This window comes from Ostrea edulis, chromosome 1, assembly GCF_947568905.1.
Source record: "Ostrea edulis chromosome 1, xbOstEdul1.1, whole genome shotgun sequence".
Taxonomy (NCBI): Eukaryota; Metazoa; Mollusca; class Bivalvia; order Ostreida; family Ostreidae; genus Ostrea; species Ostrea edulis.
The window spans coordinates 105,202,182-105,219,214 of record NC_079164.1 but is presented as its reverse complement, the minus strand read 5'-3'; the positions used below and the strand labels follow the sequence as shown (position 1 = coordinate 105,219,214).

General features: G+C 37.0%; 1 protein-coding gene across 3 annotated transcripts; it reads right to left on the bottom strand.

The window, feature by feature from the left end:
• Positions 1–339: 339 nt before the first annotated feature.
• Positions 340–16,032, bottom strand: LOC125668129 (uncharacterized). 3 transcript variants are annotated; one of them, XM_056153163.1, is made up of 3 exons: positions 15,391–16,032; positions 12,238–12,396; positions 340–1,648 (listed from the first exon to the last, which is right to left on the bottom strand). In XM_056153163.1, exon 3 carries the CDS (start codon positions 1,642–1,644, stop codon positions 472–474), a length of 1,173 nt encoding a protein of 390 aa, XP_056009138.1. In that variant the 5' UTR covers positions 1,645–1,648; positions 12,238–12,396; positions 15,391–16,032; the 3' UTR covers positions 340–471. The 3 variants fall into 3 exon arrangements, with proteins under 3 accessions (XP_056009138.1, XP_048757893.2, XP_048757900.2); XM_048901936.2 differs by lacking the exon at positions 15,391–16,032 and adding an exon at positions 14,498–14,532; XM_048901943.2 differs by lacking the exon at positions 15,391–16,032 and adding an exon at positions 11,900–11,982.
• Positions 16,033–17,033: the final 1,001 nt, after the last annotated feature.

Here is a 17,033-nt window from a genome sequence, read left to right as displayed (position 1 = left end):
TTGGGCAAACACAGACCCTTGAATATACCACAGATGGGATCAGGTGTCTGGGAGGAATAAGCATCCCCTGTCGACCGGTCACACTTGTCGTGAGCCCTATATCTTAATCCGTAGTAAAAATCAGTGTGCCAAGAACGGTCTAACAATCGGCATGAAACACGTCAGACAGCATTTCACCCTATGACAGGTTGTATTGGCAAACTAGATCTCTATAACGACCATAGAATTAGCAAAATGCTGACTTTAAACGAGACAGTTGAAACCCCTGTAATATATTTTGTAATATATAAGAAACCCCTGTGACATATTTTGTAATATATAAGAAATCCCTGTGACATATAATTTTGTAATATATAAGATTTTATATTGAGAAATGGAATACATTAAAACAGCATAGGTACTTACATTTTTTTTTTCTAGAGGATTTAAAGAATCTTGAAACACACAAGATAGGTATTAAATTACTTTTTATTACAGTTTTTTCCTCCATAAAACGTCGTTCGGCCAATTTGCTCGACGATCAACAGGAAGCGGGTTGGGTAATTTGTCTGGTATGTGTGGTTCCATATTTTTACGTAACATGAAGTCTATAATTTCCTGACCAGCATTTCCCGTTTTAAGCCACATCCATTCCATTAATACCGCTTGTACATTCACATTATCGAAAAACTGTTCGGCACCTTTGAAAACTCTATTTTCATAACCCTCAACGTCAATTTTAATGACAACTTTTTTAAAGTCGAAATTTGGTAGAGATAAGATATTATTTAATGTGATCGTCTGTACAGTTCCATAGTTTCCTACAATATTGCTGCCTCTCACTTTGTTGGAATTTTTATCCTTCGCCACAAATGTGCCACCGACATTGTTATTGTCCTTTCCCAGTGAAACCAGTTCGTGCACATCCGAAAGAGCATTGTATACAATCTTAATCCGATCGCTAAAATTTCCTACAATCACAGAAGAGCATAATCGCTGTATGTTCATGGCGAGAGCATCTATCGCTAACACACGCCTTCCAAAAAGGGCGACCGGGAGGGCAAATACACCCACATTAGCACCAATGTCTAAAAACTGCAATTCTGGATCCTGCTTTAGTAAATCTATAATCAAATCTATGTGTTTTCCTTCCCAATTGCCGTATTTCACTATGTGTCCACTCACCCATATATCATTTTTGGGATCATAAATAAATATAGGCGTGGACCCCACGGATGTCCGTAAAACGGCTCGATGGAAGGCAGTAGTGTTTGTGCTACACATTCCGGGCTGTATTTTCCACATGGTCATATTTCTGCTAAATACAATTCCCGACTTATTATCCTCCATGTAGCGCTTAGTTGTTGGGATCTCGTGTACAGGAAACTGCTTCGTAGACAGATTTTTATGTGGTCTTTGGGTGTAGACATTCGGAATATTCAGATCTTTATGTGGTCTTGGAGTGTAGACATTCGGAATATTCAGATCTTTATGTGGTCTTGGGGTGTAGACATTCGGAATATTGCTGAGAGCTGATGCAATGCGTCTCTGGTTCAATTTCACAACGGAATCCATTGCACCATTATAATAAATGTACGTTGATAACCACCCAAGACAGAAACCGACCAGTACTAGGACCCACGTCTTATTATAATTTCGCATCATCTCTCTGAAAAGAAACCAATGTTCGTTAATAACTCAACACCAGGTATGAATCCAGAAAACGTCATTCAATAGCAATCTAAAACAACGTCTGCAAATGTTTATTTCATTAAGTCGTGTTATCTATAAAAGTTCCAGATGGCAAAAAATCAATTTCTCCAAGGATTCATTCAGCGTAAAATACTCGTGAGAGAGAGAGAGAGAGAGAGAGAGAGAGAGAGAGAGAGAGAGAGAGAGAAGAGAGAGAGAGAGAGGAGAGAGCGAGAGAGAGAGAGTCTTTAGAATATGTACTAAATACATTCACACATTAAGTTGTTATTTGAGAATATGCATTTGTTATGTTCAAAAATTCGCTTGCATGCTTGTTTTACGTCCCGTTGAGAAGTTTTAACTCATATTGCGACGTCACCAGCTGTAGGTGAAGTACCACAAATCTAGACCTATGCTTACCACTCAGGGTCATGGCAGTGATGGTTCTTTAACGTACCAACACCTGCCGCGACACGGGACCTCCGTTTTTAAGGTCATATCCGAAAGACCCGTGATTCTCACCTCTAAATGCCGAGTGTTTGGCGAATGAGCAATCACTTCCTATTTTTCTCGTCTTAGGTTTGACGTGGCCATGCATATGATTCGAGCGGGACTCGAACTCACGACCTCCCGCTTACGAAGCGAACGCCCTACCACTGAGCTACTCCACTAAATAACCATATTATTCTCTAAATGTGCATTTACACATAGTCCCAAAATATTGATACATCATACTATACAATGGTAGGCCAACCCTAACCCCTGAGGCAATATACTATGGGTAGAAATGCTTGCATATCACTCTAACAAAATGTAGCCTTAATCATTGTTATTGTGAATATGATATCTAACATGTCAATATTGTGGCTCTGGCCCCTCTCTGATCTTACAGACCATGGTTTGATTAATTTTCTGTTACAATGTGGATGGTTGTATTTATCTACTGCTCTAGTGTATTCTGATATTGAGATGATTATTGTTTTATTTATTCCTTTATTTATTTATGTGTGGTAAAGCCTACAATACAAAACTGCATCCCGGTGGTATAAAATCGATATTGTGCAAGAAATCTATCGCATCAATCATTATACCTGGCTGTGTTTCACACCCGCCCAGCTTATAGCATGTAATTACAGACATCGCCATTTGAGGGTGGATGACCCTATATTTTCAAAACAATTCGAATTCGCACAACACAAGAGTGTTTTAGAAATTGAAATCGATCCTGTTACTGTGAAATATTAACAAATATACTTTGATCCAGTGAGAAAATAGTATATTGGGGGCGTGGGTTCTATCCCTTCATATGAAAACGAGCGCTGTATCCAATTATCAAAACTGAAATAAATCTACCTCTAAATCACCAATTTCACGGAAGTCTGTTTTCGTTGCTTTCTAAATCTTCACAATAGAATATAGTGACCAACCAAAACGATCTTTTAAAAAAAGTACGAACATTTTACGTCACGAAAACATGGTGATTTTGCAGTAAAAGTACGAACATTTTACGTCACGAAAATATGGTGATTTTCCAGTATGTTGCCAGCACGAAACAATCACAAACAATAGGTGTTTGTTACCTTCAAACACGCATGTCCCATATGGCAGCAAAGTAACTCTAGTACCAAAAAAAGGTGTTGTCACAAGGAATACACAGGTGTAATATGAAAGCCCTATCACTAAGAATTCAAAAGTTATGGCCAAGGTTAATTTATTTTACGGACAAATAGTTTAACTAATAACTTTATGTCCCTGAATCTCGGACGACTACGGATAAAAACATGGTCAAATACAAAACGCATCTAAGTCATGATTAGCCAGTCTAAAGGAAAATATGTAAACATGGTTTATTTTTTATGCCCCCCCCCCCCCTCGAATCGGGGATATACGATTTCCCCCCGTTTAATTAGACGGTGCCACATTTGAAAACCCTGTGGCCACTTTTACATTGCCTATAACTGATAAGCCCTCTCTCCAACACGTTCAATGACCTTGCGACCTTAACATAAAGTGAGCACCCCTTTCTATACAGCGGATGTTACGAGGACATAGAGCCTTGTGACAATGGCTTTCCAATGGTACGTGTTATAATACGATATTGGATGTCACCAGCTGTGTTGTTGCCACAGGCGTTCATAAGGAAACACATGATTATATCTTTCTATCTTGCATTTGATTTGTTTAGGTTTTTTTTCTGGTTTCAAACGGACGGGAGGTCCGTCATTTTCAAGTTTTATGAGACTATTATCATTTTCTAAACAGTTTGACACTTGACTGAACGATGGCTATGAGAAGTTGTGATTGTGATACAGTATTTACATATCGATCCGACTGACCAGTCTGACTATTAAGAAATAAGGGATCAGTTCACAGCACAAAAGGAAAAATCCTTGGTTTTAGTAATCCATAATGACTTTAGGCCGAACAATAAGCTGTATTTCACACCTCGCGATGTCTTATATATAGGATGTGGAATAAGTGGAAAGATGCCGGTACATGCATTGTTTACGCATTTTTCATATTTTTGTAATGGTAATATCCAGTCTTAATCACTTACTTGCATAATTACATTTTTTTTTTTCTTGCAACAATAAAACAATTCACTGATGCATGATATTTAAAAAAAAAAAAGCAATGAAAATTGATAGAAAAATGATACTTTTCCCGGAAAGTTGTTCTCCCCATAAGTCTTTTCTTTTTTTTTTCATTTTCTTAATACACGTCAAAGCTCAATAAATGTGTGTAATAATAATAATAATAAAAAAGAAACAAAAAAACAAAAACAAAAAAAACAACAACAAAAAACCCCAAAAAACAATAAAATCATGAATTGCGACGCTTCACACCAGCATACTTCAGGAATAGCGATTTAGATATTTAGATCCTATGAAAATCGAAGTCATTGCGCAAAACCAAACATTGTTATCAAATTGTAATAGATCTAAGTGCAAGAAGTAAATAAATAATAAATTTTAAATAGAAACTACAAGAAATTAGCGATGTACATGTATAACACTGATATATCATCAGTAAATCTAAACACTCCTGTAAGTGACGCCCGGAAGTTCAAACATCTCAGTTTTAGCGCTATCGATTGTAGAACTTGGGTTCTTTTTGATCGTCGTAAAATAAAGTTTAAAAATCATAATAATTTGGCGAACAGTTTTCATGAACAATATGGTATTCAATTAATTTGAAATATTTCATTTTGGACTTTAAATATAAATTCATTAAAAAAAATTAAGCAAATCTAAGCATTTGGTCAAACATAATTCCCCTAAAAAGAGAAGAGCCTCGGCATGTTTAGAGATAAAGCCCTTCAAGTGGAAAATTCTTCATCAAAGGGACTTTCTCTTAACAAGCGAGTTCACTTTCTTCCAAAGTTGATATATCTATGGGTTAACCTCATCATAAGTCGATATATCTATGGGTTAACCTCATCATAAGTCGATATATCTATGGGTTAACCTCATCATAAGTTGATATATCTATAGGTTAACCTCATCATAAGTTGATATATCTATGGTTTAACCTCATCATAAGTTGATATATCTATGGGTTAACCTCATCATAAGTTGATATATCTATAGGTTAACCTCATCATAAGTTGATATATCTATGTTAACCCATAGGGTTAACCTCATCATAAGTCGATATATCTATGGGTTAACCTCATCATAAGTTGATATATCTATGGGTTAACCTCATCGTAAGGCTTTATTTGTATATCATTTTGAGGATACATTTCGAGTTTGCATGGGTATGAAAACAATAGAAGTATGAAGTATTTGTGATTTTGCTGAAATTACCCCCCCCCCCCTCTCCCCCGCTTTAACTATCATTATAGCCTTCACAATACAAAGAGACCAGAAATCTAATTCTATACTTGGTCATTCAATTCGCTTTCCTTTTTAATAGGTTTTTTTGTTGCAATAAAATGCGATCGATAATCATAAAACATCTAAATTTATAACTGTCAAAGTATGCAAATGTTCTTTTATCATTTTTTATAGCTAGATAAATATGTCAGTGCAGATACAGGAGATTGCAAAATTATCATATATCACCAATACAGCATGTTTTAAATTTTAGTAATTTTACTTCACATTATTGATGTTTTGCTACCATTGTTTTGACATTATCTGTCTAATGCTATTGTAATTTCCTTTTACTACTTTCATAACATGCTGTATCATTTTTATTGTGTACAGCGCTTTATAAATATTAATATTATAATACAGATATGAAACTATCAATCTACCTCACTACTTTCATGAGGAGACATACATGTATCTTGATTGACATTACCAGCGTATAATGTAATAAAGATATCCCTCCATAGGAGATTGGAAGATTGTGATATACACATGTGTAAGTTTGACTTTCAGTCAGCCATTATCAACGCAAGTTTGCACTTTATATTTATATGTTTATTTTTTGAATTCCTTAAATTTCTCCAGCCAGTAATAAAGGGCCACAGACGATGGTATTCCGTGCCGACTAACCATGGTGATTTTCAAACGTGACCATGTTTGGGGAAAAAAAACATTTTGAAATGAAAAAATATTTTTCAAGGGAATTTATTACGCAAATCAGAGAAAAAGAATATCTAAAGGGAAAAAAACCCTGGTTCTTCGACGAATTCTTTGGTAAAGGAAGTATTGGAAGGCACTCTTCCCATGAGAGGAAGAAATAAAATCTCCTGAAAGTGGTTACAGATACACCAGTGACTATATGTTTTGCCTTGAGTGTGCACGTGTTGTGGTGGTATAGGGGGAGGGGGCACCATGCATGTTTCATATAAATGTTATTCATATTATTTCTCGCGGAAACGATTCGAAACAGTCCGACTTTGTTTATTCATATCCAATCGATTGTCTACACGCAATAATTGATCAGCTAAATAGTAAAGATGATAGATAAAACATAACCCATCATTTCTATTCGCTTCCAAAACTAATGCATCGTGAAGTAGCGGTATCTTTCTTGTCGTCGTGAAGCCTTCTCTTACACAGGCAGGTGCCCGTGTCTGGCTGCGCAAACTGAGTTTTAAATCTTTATAAATTACGTTTTCGTGTGTTACCTTGAGATAAACACGCCCTAAATTTCCAGGAGTCACCTTTCTAATTGTAAACAATACAGTTCACAGCTATTCCTTGGCACTGTACGAATTAGTTGCCGATGATCACGTGTACTATTTTCATTATCATATCATAGATGTGGATGGGAGGTATTTTTGTTGCAATAAAAAATGAAGTCAAATAAAAGTTGCTGATATAGAGAACATAAACATGGACAAATCTGATGTTGCCCAGCAGCTCCTGAACCAAAGGAGCTAAGCCCATTTTAGGCCCGAACTCTGTGATACCATACATATAGATTTATGGTACATGTAATTGCAGAGTTCGGGACCAAAACGAGCTTAGCCCTTGTACCGCTTATATACAGAGGAAAATGCACATATCAGATTAATCGATTAAAAAAACATTAGCTTTGTACAAGTAATGTTTATTTTGAAAGTTTTCTCAAACTCCTTTTCAGTGAACACTTCAATATATATAAAATAAAAGTAATATTGAATGTCTCCTGAATTACATCATAATACACATAATTGTGGCAGGTGGAATACATCGTGCGCCAGCGAACATTCCCAATATAATCCTTTGGTGCTAGAGGCGAGCACTCGCTCTGTTGAACAGTTCTGATATGATAGAAGCAGAGATAATGGTTGATTGAATATTGTTTAACGTCCCTCTCGAGAATATTTCACTCATAGGGAGACGTCACCACTGCCGGTGAAGGGCTGCAAAATTTAGGCCTATGCTCGGCGCTTACGGCCTTTGAGCAGAAAGGGATCTCTATCGTGCCACACCTGCTGTGACACGGGACCTCGGTTTTTGCGGTCTCATTCAATGATTGATTGATTATTGATATTTTCCGCCACACTCAACAATTTTTCAGTTCGAAGGACCGCCCCATTTAGTTGCCTCTTACAAAAAGCGAGGGGTACTGAGGATCTATTCTAACTAGAGAGAATGGGGCTAAAGTAAGTTAATATCGGGAAAACAAAAGTGATGAGAATAAATGGTAAAACAAGGAGAAAATATACACCAAAGGAGAGGAAATAGAAGAAGTAGACTCGTTTACACACTTAGGAGCTACAGTAACACCAGAAGGAGGGGGAATGGGATATATTAAAAACAGGCTTTCTAAAGCAAGAAATACCTTTACCAGGCTAAAGAAATAACATTAAAAGGAAAACCAAATTCAAATTATACGAAACACTTGCACTTCCAGTGCTTTTATATAGATGTAACGCGTGGAAAATGAACAAGGGAGACAACAAGATGAAAGACACATTCCAGAAGAAAGGCATAAGAAGATTAATGAAGATAAAATGGGAAGGTGGGGTGAAAAATGAAGACCTATTACAGAGAACTAAAATGAGACCAATTAGTGAGGAAGTAGCAAGGTAAAGATGGAGATTTATTAGATACACACTGAGACAACATCCTACCAGTGACCGGGCTCCACGTGGCAAAAGAAAGCGTGGGCTACAAAAACAACATGGCGTCGCACGGTAGAAAAAGAGAAGACAGATGCTGGCTGGCAGTCATGGAAGGAAGCGAGAACAGCAGCAGCCAACAGGAGTGGATGGAGATGCTCTGTGGAGGCCCTGTGTGTCACCAGGTTTCGGGAGGATAGGTAACATGTAACAGATTCTTCAACTGCAAACAAACAGAAGGCAATGAGTAAGATTCTGTCACGTGTATGCGTGTCAGTGAGTAACTCATGTTCAACCATTCCAAGTCGCCCCATTCCAACAGACACTATTTATGGTCATTCTCGTTGAAGATTGTCTATCCAAGATTAAAGAGAGCCAATGAATTTTGTAAATAAGTTACTGACTTGATATTGACAAGGAAGAATTGTTCAGATGAAATTGAAGTTCTCTAAAGGCAAATATCCCTTGAATCAGCAATGAAAGGTGGAAACTTCAGTGGCCTTGAACTCTCTGTCTCAGCTGACAGCATCTTCTGTGCTTCCTGTATTGCTTTCCCCCACCAGTATACAGATACTGTCCCGAATTCTGACATAATAGTTGTGTTTAGAGACTGGGAAAATGCAACGGGAGAGAAAAGGGGTATATTGAATAGCATTGTCTCTTCCGAGACGTACGAAGTTTCCCCCAGAAAAGTCTGAAATGTTCCTGATGATTGCAGAAAGAAAACAAAAATCTTTCGTGGAAAAAAGTAACGCATATATGAAAAATATAATCAAAATAAATCTGCATTGCTTTCTATCATCAAGCTGGGCAAGAAAATGTTGCTTTTCTAGGATATTGGAAGAACCTCGGAAAGAGGAACACAATCTTTAGTTTTTTATTGACTGGAATACAGAATTTGATAGTTTTGAAATCTCATATGGTCAGCTGGGAATGCTTACTCCTCCTAGGCACCTGATCCACCTCCAGTGTGTTTAGGGGTCCGTGTTTGCCCTTTTCTGAATGTGTATTCTTTATAAGAATTGTGAAATTGGTCACTGTTCGTCATCTTCACTTTATCATGTTGAATGCAAAGTAAAAATACGTCTCCCAAAATATAAACTGATATTAATCAACAGTGTGAAATTGAAGTTCGAGAAAATATTCGTCATAGGTACGAAAAATCTTATCTGCAGCATATGACTGACGAAACAACCGATGTACCAGGAAATTCTCGGTTGTCAATTCAAGAGTATGAACGCTGTATTGAACACACTGACTTAAAAGTGGGGGTTTTATCTTGGAAGTATGTGGGGCCAGGGTTATGATGGATGCTCCATCAAGCGTTCAAAAGAGAATTCGAGATGAGTGCACCGATGCAAAGTATTTTGCACACTGCAGTTCCCATATTGCTATAAACCTTGTTATTGTTAACAGATGCAATGCAATACCTGAAGCGGAAAATACAATGAATGTGTTGACCAAACTTACCTGGTTTCTTTATGGTGTCAGGCAAATTAAGAACGAAAATCTGGACTTCCATGTCTATGTACGAAAACGAAGATGTATTACTTGAATGCGCCAGACATCAGGCATCGGCAATGTATGCTAAAACTCTCAGAAACCAGGTGGACGGCTACCTGGTGGTGTCGGTACTCTGTCATGGCTTCTCCAACAGTACTCATATGTAGTGAATGTTTTATACACTGTGTGGTCAGAGTCAAATTGTCATCTGACACTCCTTCAAAACTAGCAAACTTTCTGCGATTGGAATTCGTCGTTTCTGTTGTTCCTCAGTTCGTCCTTGACTATATTAGACATGTAAGCATTCTTCTTCAAGTAGAGAATTGTGACAATGTTAAGGCACAAAACTTAAAATCCTTATTTGTAAACATATTGAAAACGCTGACGACTGGTTCCGTGCTTTGTACGGATGACTGGTTCCGTGCTTTGTACGGATGATGACTGGTTCCGTGCTTTGTACGGATGACTGGTTCCGTGCTTTGTACGGATGGCTTTTAACAATCGCTCGGGAAAATCGGTTGTATATTGTCTAACGTCCCTCGCGAAAATTTTTCACTTATATGAAGACGTCACCATTGCTGGTGAAGGACTGCAAAATTTAGGCCTTTGCTCGGCGCTTATGGCCTTTGAGCAGGTAGAGATCTTTATCGCACCACACCTGCTGTGAGACGGGACCTCTGTTTTAGTGGTCTCATCCGAAGGACGGCTCCATTTGGTCGCCTTTTACGACAAGCAATGGGTACTGACGACCTATTCTAACCCGGATTCCCATGGTTCAGGAAAATCGGGTTTCTAAATCTAAACGACGAACTCTAAACAGACAACCAGGGCCGTAAATTACATGGAGGCGGAGGAGGCAGCTGCCTCCTCCAACTTTTGAGCCAAAAAAAATTAAAATTTAAAGTTCATTAGAATTTATGTTGTTTCCAATAACTAAGAACATGATACCTCCCTTAAAAAGCATTCCAAATCTTTCTTTTAGAATGAGTTAGTCAAGTAACATCTTAGAAGGCCCTAGAATCAAGGATTTTGCACGAAACATGTTCAGTGTGCACAGAATGTGCTCAGCGTCTGGGGGCCTGGGCGGCCCCCAGACCCCCGCCTAATTTCCTGCCTCCTCCAAATTGAAGGTTAATTTACGGCCCTGACAACATTACATATGGCAAATGCTTCAGTTGAAACAATTGAATAGTATGAAAGGCGAAGATAACTAACAGTGATCAATCTCATAACTCCCAAAATGGATACAAAATAAAGAGTTGGGAAACACGGAACCCTGGGCATATCAGAGGTGGGATCAGGTGCTTAAGAGGAGTAAGCATCCCCTGTCGACCGGTCACACTCGCCGTGAGCCCTATGTTTTGATCAGGAAAACGGATTCATCCGTATAGTCAAAATCAATTTGCCAAGAACGACCCAACAATCGGTATGAAACACGTCAAACATTTGAGCCAATGATAAGTTGTATTGTCTGTCATTCCTTGATCATCTCATTCTCACTAACATCCAGGTTTTTACAAGCTATCCAGTCGTGTTTTGCTCTGAGTTGGGGAGGGGGAGGGGGGGGGGACTTGGTCCCGTGTTATCTAGAGAAACTTACAGGTTTTAAAATCTTTATTTCATTCAAAATTTGTGTGTGATAGAAATATATCTTTTGGAGGAATTTTATTCACTGGGTATAAAAGATTTGGTACACTACAGTGTATTTGATATTGAAAAGAGTATATCTCTGTTGTGTGTTTATTATACAATGACTCTCGTGATATCCATCAATTTAAATATATACATGTATTTTTGAAGCAGCAGGTTTTTTTAAACTGTTGAAATAATTTTTTTGTCATTTTAACCAGTTTTTATGTACATGTAAACAACCCGTACACACATTACATTGTTTCCCGAATATTTGTTACAGGGGTAAAACCGAAACCGCCTTCCAACAAAATCAAATCCACTAATGTTGCGTCGAGCTCGATGTACATGAAGCCGAAAGACGGGGCAATACAAATACTCATTTATAATATGCTTCAGTTAACTCACCAATATACACCTTCAAAATTTTACCTGTTAAAAACACGCTACTATGATTAAGAAGCCTACCCATCCATGAATTTACCCTCACGTGAATGAATGTGTAATTGATATTGTTCGCTTGCACTAGCATCAATATATATCAAATGCCATTCATACAATATGTACACATCCTAAATAATTCAGTCCTACCTCTTACAGCTACAAATCCATGGGGTATGACAGGCAGCATGAGACAATTCAAGATCACGTGAACTTTATAGGACGTAAACAGACTGAAGACAGAAATACATTTCATGATTTTATTACCTTTATTCGATTTTTACCCACTTTACTAGTATCTGAAACTACCTCACACATGTATGTATGCATCTACACTTGTGCACTCGTGTATACGTGTTCAAACGCAGTGAATTGGCGCTTTAAATAACTTAACCTAATATGGACGATTCACCGTCTGATGAAAGAAATACCGGAACAAATAACTAGATCAAGCTATAATTTGAAGAATGTCTAACTGATAAACGTACCTTTCTGTATAGTCACACTAGTATAGGCTTTCATTGATGACTCAAACTTCATTGATTCATTCAAACCTTCACAGGGTGTTGTCGAAACCTCTGTAACCAGGCCATTCACTGAATGTGTGTACCCGCTCTAAGGCAGATGAAGTACAAAGGCAAGGCAGACTGGAAAAGATCGTACGGTTCTGATAGAAAATACAGTCTATTGAAATGTTAGGGACCAGGGGCGGATCAAGGATTTTTGTTAAGGGGGTCTACCATTAAATTTGGTTTTCAAAAGGGGGATTCACCCTCAAAATGCGTTATTTTTAACTTTTTCAAGCAAAATTTTCTGACGAGAGGGGGGAGTTCCGGGGGTCGGACTCTCCCCCACCCCTGGATCCGCCACGGGAACTGATTCACGATTTCCCCTAAAATTTAGTTTTTCACTTTTCATGATATAAATCTACTGTCTAAAGTGTTGAAAAGGTTTCACAAAAAACAAAGAATGGGGTATGTTACTGTTTACAAAGCCTTGAAAATGCTGGGTTATCGATCACATTTCAAGTATTCTTTAGGTAAAATGTGCCATTTAAATGTGTCTGTGCAAAATTAGGATGCTTTAAATTACAAAATTAGCATTGAGAGTAATCGAATCGGACACTTGGATAACGAACCTTGTACCATAGTTTGGCGTGCTTTCTTGTGTTAAAAGTGTGGGTTATCTGTACATAACCCACACTTTTCTTCAAACCCCGCCCACATTCTCGAAAAAAAAAAACATCACTGTCCACTGTATAAAGTTCCTCCGGATCAAAAATTGCACATATCAGAACACGGATAACTGACCCAGACTAAGTTCTCCAAATACATTATAGATATTCGTACTGAATCTCCCTTAAACCTTGATACAAGATAATATCGTCAATGGTATCGTCCCAAAGACTTTCTATTTCCATATTCTCAAGTCGTGTACGTAGAAATACGGGTATCATTTTTAAAGAGTTTTATAAAAGACTCAGTCACGTGATAAGAACACGTTTGAGAGATAAACTTGTTTAGCGGACAGAGTGAATCAGACTTTTGTTTCTTTTATGGTTTCGCGTCTTACAATTCTTAATTTTTTTTTCTCTCTAATGTTTCACCATTTTTTTTTTTTTTAAATCTATTGTATATACATGTAAATGTTTTTCCAGCCAATTTAGTCAAAATATGTATTAGAATGAAGGATATCAAATAGGATTTTCAAAAGAGTAACCACCATCGTCAGTTGAATATATTGCTAAATTTTTAAACAGAAAAATGCACGAATATGGGTTCTTAGAATTTTATTTGAATTTTTTAATTTCAATTCTTTAAAGCCAATACCGGTACTAAAAGTCGCAGAATGCGTAAACGTTAAATAAAATATCAAAACCAACAGTCCAAACATTTATATGCACTTTAAAAACGGCCTTTTAAAAACAAATAATGAACATACATTTTTCGGTGATAGAAAGTCATTATGATAGAAATATATGGTGTACAAAGTGTAATGTAAAGACATAACAATTGGCATCATATTGTAAACAGGCGATCGCGCTTCCGAAAGCTACAAAATATAATGAATAATAGTAAACTATGGTACAAGTCACTTACCCCATATAATATTGTTGATTATGTGCAGATACCCGATATTGTTGATTATGTGCAGATACCCGATGGGCGTGGTCATCATGACACTCGGGAGCGTAGCTCCCGAGTGTCATGATGACCACGCCCATCGGGTATCTGCACATAATCAACAATATCATATGGGGTAACTACTACCTGTACACTGTACAAGGCTCGAGTCTTGTTTATATAACAGAGTGGGGCTAAAATATTGCCTATATCCGAAGGTTCAAAGTTTGGTTGTCAACTTTAAATGAGGTTTAACATAAAAAAAAAAATGAAGAAGAAAAATTCCTTCAAAAGACCTGAATCAGTCCCTTTAATGATTTGATAGAATTTCACCGATGTTATATCCAGATCGAAGTATATTTTTATGCCCCGATCAGAGTAAATTGCGTATATGAATATATTTTAAAATAAATATGATGTATCCTTCCAGTTTTTGATGAAGGTAACATATCAAAATATATCTTATCAATTTAAAATATACTCATACTTTTCCACAAAACTTGCATTTTTCTCGAATATGAAACTCCGCACGATGCAAACTCGGTAACCTTTCATGCACGGGTGTGTATATTTACAACAAAAGGCCCATGGACTTTTAGGTACCCCGAGTATGAATATTTCTTACCCTTTAGAAATCATTGTTGCCTGTGTGTACTCTTCCATACCTTGTATTAGATGATAAATATATTGGTATAACTACCATATACATGTATATTCGATAATTTAGAATTCATAGATAAATGAGCAAGTTTTATCGTGTCACAGTGAAATGTGATTTTTCTATTCGAGTTCTAAAAGGGCAAATGAATTTCAATTACAGTTTCAAAGAGGGCTCCGTGCTCATTATACATGTAGGTAATCATGCAAATACTTAACCTATCAAAGACTTTCTAAAATATATTGTATTTTCAACATATCATTATTAAACTAAGACCCAACCATGGGTATTAAATATCACATTGTTCATCATAATCACACAGTTTGTCTGCTTGACACATGTTCAGTAGTAAAGAAGATTTTTTATTGAATTTTCAACACATGATGTGACCAATCAAGCACCACCCGGGAGTCATGAATTTCATGGTTTTGGTGTAGGGTTCATCATAATTATGCCAACAGTTTGACTGCTTGGTGTCCAGAAGTAAAGAATTTTTTTAAAAGATATATTGCATTTTCCATATACGACAATTAAGTTCTACCCTAGAGCCAGAACCTAGGGGTCATGAATTCCACAGCTTTGTTAAAGAGTATATTGCTTATATTATGATTGCTTAAAGTGTGTGTCTCAATATATCTATTATACATGTATATACTGATAGATTGTAGGTTTTCAGTCCATTCAGGATGGAGAAATTCTCTTACCTTCATAAAGGGCCGGATCTAAAAGAGAACTCAGCATACGGCACGCCCGATTCATAAATGGATGCTGAAAGCTAACGGGAGAGGATCTAGGGTTTGCCGAATCGAGCCCGGAGAATGTCATTGCCTGCGGTATGCACTGTGAATAGCTATACTTACCTCTCAACTAAGAGTACAGGCTTTGTATCCCTTCCCCTAGATTAGCCAATAATTAGTGTTACACCCAAAGAACAGTATAAATGTATCACTGAAAAACGTTTCGTTCATCGTTCCAAACTTGACTCTTTTTAATACAGAATAACTCCACTGATAGTCTGATACACGAACGAAAGACTACATCATGTAGATTTTATATTGCAACAAATTAAATACGCACCCACGTATTCCTATTGATTATGTCCCCTGCGACTTAGTTGCTAGGGGACATGGCGCACAACCTCAGTAGGCAAATGGATCCATGTTCCTGGTATTTGATAGGCACAGTCTGAAGGAGGTTTTTCAGCTGATTTTGAAATTCTTGCATTTGGTAAGTGACAACAACAGGTAAACACTTCTCATCATCTGAATCTGACACTTCAACATCTCAATGAAAATCTCCTGTCTATTTTCGAGGTCTGAGACATAATGATGAGTTGTGGTTGCATGTGAGACGCACCGTTTGACATCAAAGCAGTCGATGACAACAAATCACAAAACACTATTGGCTATTAATGCAAAGCAAGGTACAAGCATCATCAATGTCAGAAAGAAAATCGAAATCTAACTATACTTAATGGTTCCAAGTAAGGTTTCAAGTCTCCCAAGAACGTGAGTGCTCGAGTGTGTCGTTCAATAAACCACGTGTAGCACAGCTATTGCGTTGTAACCGTTCCTTTCTTATCAATGACGGAAGTAAGGGAGTTTATGGTAATTGAATCGACAGCAGAAATACATATGCCACAAGGTCACTTCACAGAAACAACAAAGTGAGGCCGAAATATCAGTCAAATTAGTACTTTATTTTGGATCGACTAATTTCACAAGCCACAACTTGTATTTCTAAATTGTACAAAAAGGGTATCTCCAAAATAAGGCTATCATCTCATAATTTATCCATAGAAACTGGCAGACATAAAAATGTACCACGTGAAAAAAGGTTTTGTAAAACATGTATCACTGAAATTGAGGATGAATACCACTTTTTATTAGTCTGTCCTGAATATTGTCAGATTAGAGCTAAATTAGTGAAAAGGTATTACTGGAGTAAACCCTCCATGTTCAAATTTATACAACTATTAAGAGTGAACAATGTTAAAGAACTCTGTAACTTGGGGAAATTTATCTGTAAAGCTCTTGAACTAAGAACAGTCCATAATATGTAATTTGTATCGTCATTCTCCTTTTTTTACTATCATTATACTAGTGTATTTACTATATACTATTGTATGCTAGATGTCTTTGTAAGAATTGGCCGTTTATTTTCAGCTTTGTAATTATTATCCATGTTCAGTTTTGTTATAATGCTATAAGATGTATGTCTTTCGCAATAAAGTTATTATTATTAGTAGTATTTTTGGATAGACCTCCGTCAACAATAACACAAAATTGTAGGGCGATCATCCACTGACAGGCTCCAACTGCGGTCATCTTTATAACAGTTCTGGAAATTGAATTCAATAAAGATATCTTTTACAGAATTTTGAAAGATCTACATAAAGTATTGAGAGAGAGAGAGAGAGAGAGAGTCAGTCAAGCTGTTAAAGTAATCTACACCCACCTAATGTTCCGTTAGATATAATATTGGTTGATGTCAACATTACGAA